Raw genomic sequence first — 5,614 nt, 5'->3', positions numbered from 1 at the left:
TTGCATAGCTTGGGTTTGAGGATGTCCTTTGGTCACTGCACTGTTTCACAGGTATTTTTCCCTGTGAAGTTGCTCCTGAAGTAATCTGGAAGGTTGTCTCCTGTGAAACCAGCCTTTTACATCTAAGACTTCAGGGAGTATATTAAGTGGTGTTTACTGTGATTTGAAGCAAAAGCAGTTCGCACCCTGCGAGTGTGAAGTGCATGGCAGTTATTTACAGCCTTATGACATACTGGTTTGCAGTGAAGAGATGCTGCTGGCTAACAGCCTAAAAATCAGTCTGAAATCCACACAAGCCCTGAGGTCGGTATCTAGGTGAGACTAATGCTCTTGTTTCCTAATTCTGCAAGGGAGTGGCAGGAACTAACTCCTCCATACCCATATTACGAGTGGAAATGCTTGATTAGGTAGCTAGTCACCATTGTGTTACCTGTCTTACTGCCTTGGCAATGATGTCAGAGCCCTAAAGTGTATTTTTGCCCTCATCTGTGTCTCTGACAGTCTGTATCTACACCAGCTTTTCCCACTGAGCTCAGTCAAGGCCATTCCTAAAGTCTGTGGGAGAAAATTCAGTTCCCTGGAACCACCATGGTAAGGGAAAGGCTGAGGGGGACTGGCCTCAGCCAGTTCTGTCTTCAGAAGCTGAGCCTGGAGCCTCAGGGACCAGTCTAGTGCCAGTGAACAGCCTCTGCCCACACTTGACTGCACTTTGCCTCTGGTTTCAAAACCTGCTTTTACTGCAGGACGCCTTACCTTCTTTCCAGTTTTCTGTGGCTTTTTTTCTTTCAACTTTTCTTTCTCCTCTTTTTCATTTTTCCCCTTTTGGTCCTGTTTCTCCATCTCCTTTTTGGCAGCCAGTTCTTCAACAACCTGAAAGAGACAGGAAGGAATGTGAAGAGCTGGTTGAATGTTTACATATGCAAGGTGTGTTAGACATATGCTGCAGGAATAGGAACCATTGTGCATTTTTCCTCCCTTCCTTTGGGCTTTCCAATATTGGGGAAATACCACATCCAACAGTTTGCCCTCTATGAATTCCAGAACGGCTGAACATTACAGAGAAGCTCTTTTATGTTGAGGACACTGCACCCACAAACTCCAGCATAGGTGCTGCCTATCTCAATATATCACCAGGGTGATATATTCATGATTTCTCTGTCCCAAACTGTGAGGGTTTTATGGCATAAGACCAATGCCTGAAAACACCCAGAAGCAAAATATTCTAGTGACATACAACTTGAAGTTCCCTCTGGACCTGGACTCAGATTATGAATTTGTCCTGGTGTTTCTAAGGCAGATGGATTTTTATAGAGCTGGATATTGAGCCTGCCCCGAGGCATGTCTCATTTCAATATGTGGCTAAAGACTGAAATTGTCCTAGTGGGTGAGAGATTGGATAGAGACGCTGTGACAAACTCTGACAGATATACATGGCTAGACCAGCATCTTTATCCCTGCAAGCTAGTAGCAGCTGATAACTGGGTACAGCTCCATCAATTTCCATAACTTTAGTTCCTGGCCATTTATACTTCATTATCTGACAAAGGCAGAGGGTGTAATTTTCTGTTTCTAACATTCTCCTGTTTCCAGGCACCGTTCATTGTGTTCTCTTGTCCCTGAGAGGAATTTTAAGACCATTTAGTGATGAGTATAAATCAGAAAATCTGTGGCCATTGAAGTTTATTAATGGACCATTAATATTGGGAGTACCATGAAAGAGTAGGAAATAAAACACTTCCAGTTGCTAGATGTGTTTGCTGTAACAGCAGAAATATTTGTTTCCTAAAGAATGCCTTTAATGCATCAGGACTGGACACTGGGAGGGAACAATGACAAGGGCTATGCTTTGCAGCTAGGGCAATTTAATTAGTGGATCTCCCCAAGCATCTCAGTATCCTACATTTAATTAAATATGGTAATTTAAACTCCGAGTACCATTCAGTCACATCGTGCAGTGATAAGCAGCAAAGCATTTCATTCTCTGGGATAGATTAACAGTTGACTGGAGTTCAAAATAGGCTTTTGGTGTCCCAGCAGGCCTGTTGTATTCAAACCCAACAGAGCTACTCAAAGTGTCTCCTTACTGTAGTGTCAGTACTCAGCCAGAAATCCAACCCCATCACCTCCAGCTCTGCTCTGCCTGCCCACAAAGGGTAACCACAACCCCTCCCAGCAGCTCAAGACTGGGTTTATCCAGCAGTAAACCTGTAAACACACACATCACTGACAAAAGACTTGCATTTTCAGCAGTGTCTTTGCATTCTACTGGTGATATTTTAAGTACATCCAGACTCTGATGGGAATGATTTGCCGTCACATTTTCATACCGATGAAAAGGGGTTAGAGAGTTTCTGTTCTTGTGAACCTGCTATTATGAGACTGAATAGCTGAACTGGCCTTATCCTTCCCTCTTGCCTTCCTCTATTTTGTACACCTTCAGTGCAGCTTCTCCAGCTCTGCTTTCCCCTCTGCTCTTAGTAGCTCTGACTGCAGAGGGCTGGGAGCTGGGGTGGAGCTTGCTGTGTATAGAACCTTGAATGGCTTCTACTCTTTTATTCAGAGCCACTTCCCCTCCAGGTCCAAGAAGACACCTGAAGAATCTGACAAAAGAGGAGGAAAGAAAGGGAAGGGCAAGCAAAGGCTGGTTTGAGATACTAACCATTCACCCACATGATGATACAGGATTGTTTTTCTTCCCCTGAAAAAAGGAAATAGAAGAAGATGTCCTCCTAAATTGTTTCAGAATGTCCTTTTCTTTGCTACTTTGCCTGTCTAAACTAATACCCCACAAAAGTTGAATTGACTTTTTTATTAATGTATCCGTTCAAGAACATTTCCAAACTGGTTTGAGATACTAACCATTCACCCACATGATGATACAGGATTGTTTTTCTTCCCCTGAAAAAAGGAAATAGAAGAAGATGTCCTCCTAAATTGTTTCAGAATGTCCTTTTCTTTGCTACTTTGCCTGTCTAAACTAATACCCCACAAAAGTTGAATTGACTTTTTTATTAATGTATCCGTTCAAGAACATTTCCAAACTCTCACAGTGCACCTTTTTAGGTAGAGGGGCACTAAAAGTGCAGCCTAGGACTGAAAATGTCTGATGTTGGTTTATATGAGCCAAATACAAGAAAACCTTCCGCTGCCAGCAGAACTCAATTATGTTCCACCATCCTCAGCCATGGAAAGCTTGGTGCTGGCTCAGGTAAACTGACACTTGGGATAAATGTTCTTCAAGAACAAGCCTCATTCCTTGAAAGAAGAAGACTTACTGCCTTTTAGTGTTGTGGGCATAAATGAAAAGCATGGACAGAGTGAGTTTGGGAATGCTGGATTTCCAGCTGGGGCAGGTGGAAGCCAACATCAGAGCCTGGCTCTAAAACCAGTTTGAACAGAAACAGGCACTAGCCATATAGCCTAGTGTTCCCCAGAGAGAAAAGTTTCTCTCTTGAAATGTTAACTCTACAGAAAGAAGCTCTTTAGGAAGCTAAGAAATGTTTCTCCTTTAAGCAGAGAAGGGATGGTTTAAGAAGGGAGGAGATCCCATCCCAGTGTCCCAGAGTAGTGTGCCAAGCACTGGGCTGTCCATTTGCATAACCTGTCCATAACACACAGTCTGCTGTGAATGTTTCCCCCTCCCTGCCTCCCTAGCTTGAGCACACTTCATTACAACTCTTCCGTAGCTCCATTATTCCCATGGGCGATATGATTTTTCTATCAGGTGGAAGAGATCTTGTTTTCAACATGGTAGGCCTGGCACTCTGTCCCACCAAGCCAGCTGTGGGCCAGGGGTCTGGATTTGTTCCCTCTTACAGGTAAATCCATGTGAGTAGCTTTTCATAGAATCATTTAACTTTAAAGAAAAATTTAAGGTCATAGAGTCAAATGTTTCTGAGCATTGTGTCCTTTCAGGTGTGCACCTGAACGGAGAGCTCAAGCTGGAAACACAACACCACTGCTCTGTTTGTTGCAGAATGAATTTAGACTGTTGGGTTGGATTTCATGGCTTTTGGGACCTTGCAAAACCTTACAGTTGGCTTTGATTCTGTCATCCATTTCAGTCCATGGCTGATGCAAGCTCTAGGATTTTTTCCACCTGGCAGAAGTTGCCCAAACGTAGTTTAACTCACTGGTTAAACTCCCTCACTCTTCTGCTCATTTCCTGGCAAACACTGCAGAAAGTTGGTATCTGTGAAAGGTGTTTATGAAAATGTCATTAGCTTTGCTTGGTGTAGCGTGCTGGTTTTTAGGGAAGGTGGATTGCTGCCTGGAGGTGAATACCTCTGCCTGTTGTGTAGCTTAACAGGAGCTAAGTACAGTTTCTCTCCTTCTGCATGGTTAACTTGAAATAACCAGAATATTTTAAGGCTTTTTGATGCTTGGCTTCAGCTGATGGCACTGTATGTTTTGGACTTGTGAAATCCAGCCTGATAATTCCGACAAGGAGCATCCAGAATAGTGTGGAACAGAGGAAATAAAGGTGAGCATAGCTGTAGGCATCTACTTCTAGTACTGAGAAATATGCTTGGTGTATTTGCTGTCAGGACAAAAACATATTTGCAATGTGCTGGATACAAAAAGTACAATTCTATGGAGATGTGAGTCCTCTGACACTTTTTTCCTGGTAGGTTATTTAATATTGGAAATGAAAGGGAGTTGGGAGAGGGGGAAGTGGCTGCTAAATGGCAACTCTTGGCTTATTTTCATGGTTATGAGACTTAATGAACTACAGGGAAAGAACATAATTTTGTTGGCATCAAGATAAGGGCAAAGCTAAAAATTGTCACATCTGATGATTATCTGCAGAGCAAAACATAGAAAATCATTAGGGATAGAAACCTTGAACAGATGCAAGGAGATTACATTGGTTTCCTGGAATCTTAAATTTCTCTTGAAGAGACAGTAAAAAAACATATTTTAAGTCAAGAAGCTGCACTTATGTTTTTGGCTGAAGCACCAAGTACTTCGCACTGGGGGCTCTTTGGCATGTCTTTTGGAAAGCTCTCTCTAAAATGTTGTGGCAGCCGTCTGTGCAGGAGGCCACTGCGTCCCAAAGTCAGGTAAGGTCAGAGTTGTCAAAGGAGCAAGAAATATAGAATATATAATAATGCAGCAATGGTTCATGAAATGATTAATTTGTATTTTATTTTCCCCAAACTGTCTTTTACCTAAGTCTTATAAAATGCTCATTTTTTTTAAAACACAGTTTTGTCTTAATTTTTTTTCATGGAGTTTAACTTGGAAGTAACCAACCCCTTCACAGAAGGTAATACATACAAGAGGTGAACTTGTCTCCTCTGAAGTCAAGGACGAAACTACCATTAACTCAATGGGGCCAGGATTTCCTTTCTTATGTTGCCCAGTGGACCAGTGTGGAACAAACCCAGTGGCCTGGGGGATGTTTTAATACGCAGCTGACTCAGTTGAACAAAAAATGTTTTACTTGTCTGACATTCAGGTAAAATCATGATCGCAGTGAACTTTCTTTTGCCAATTGCACTCTGGAGATCTGTTAAGGTGATGCAACACATATTCTGCCAGATAAAAAGGGAAGAAAAATAGGCCCAAAAATAATTGAAAACCAGGTGATTGCTAGTGAAAATTTGTTAGG

General features: G+C 42.3%; 1 protein-coding gene across 1 annotated transcript in view; it reads right to left on the bottom strand.

The window, feature by feature from the left end:
* Positions 1–5,614, bottom strand: part of IQCA1 (IQ motif containing with AAA domain 1) — a 91,721-nt gene that overhangs the window by 42,910 nt on the left and 43,197 nt on the right. The window contains exon 7 of the mRNA XM_009077091.1: positions 754–870. Coding sequence (XP_009075339.1) covers positions 754–870 — 117 coding nt within the window. The remainder of the gene's footprint in view (positions 1–753; positions 871–5,614) is intronic.

The sequence above is a fragment of the Acanthisitta chloris genome, unplaced genomic scaffold (genome assembly GCF_000695815.1).
Source record: "Acanthisitta chloris isolate BGI_N310 unplaced genomic scaffold, ASM69581v1 scaffold15416, whole genome shotgun sequence".
Classification (NCBI taxonomy): domain Eukaryota; kingdom Metazoa; phylum Chordata; class Aves; order Passeriformes; family Acanthisittidae; genus Acanthisitta; species Acanthisitta chloris.
The sequence above is the reverse complement of the archived record's forward strand: the minus strand, read 5'-3'. Positions and strand labels throughout refer to the sequence as shown.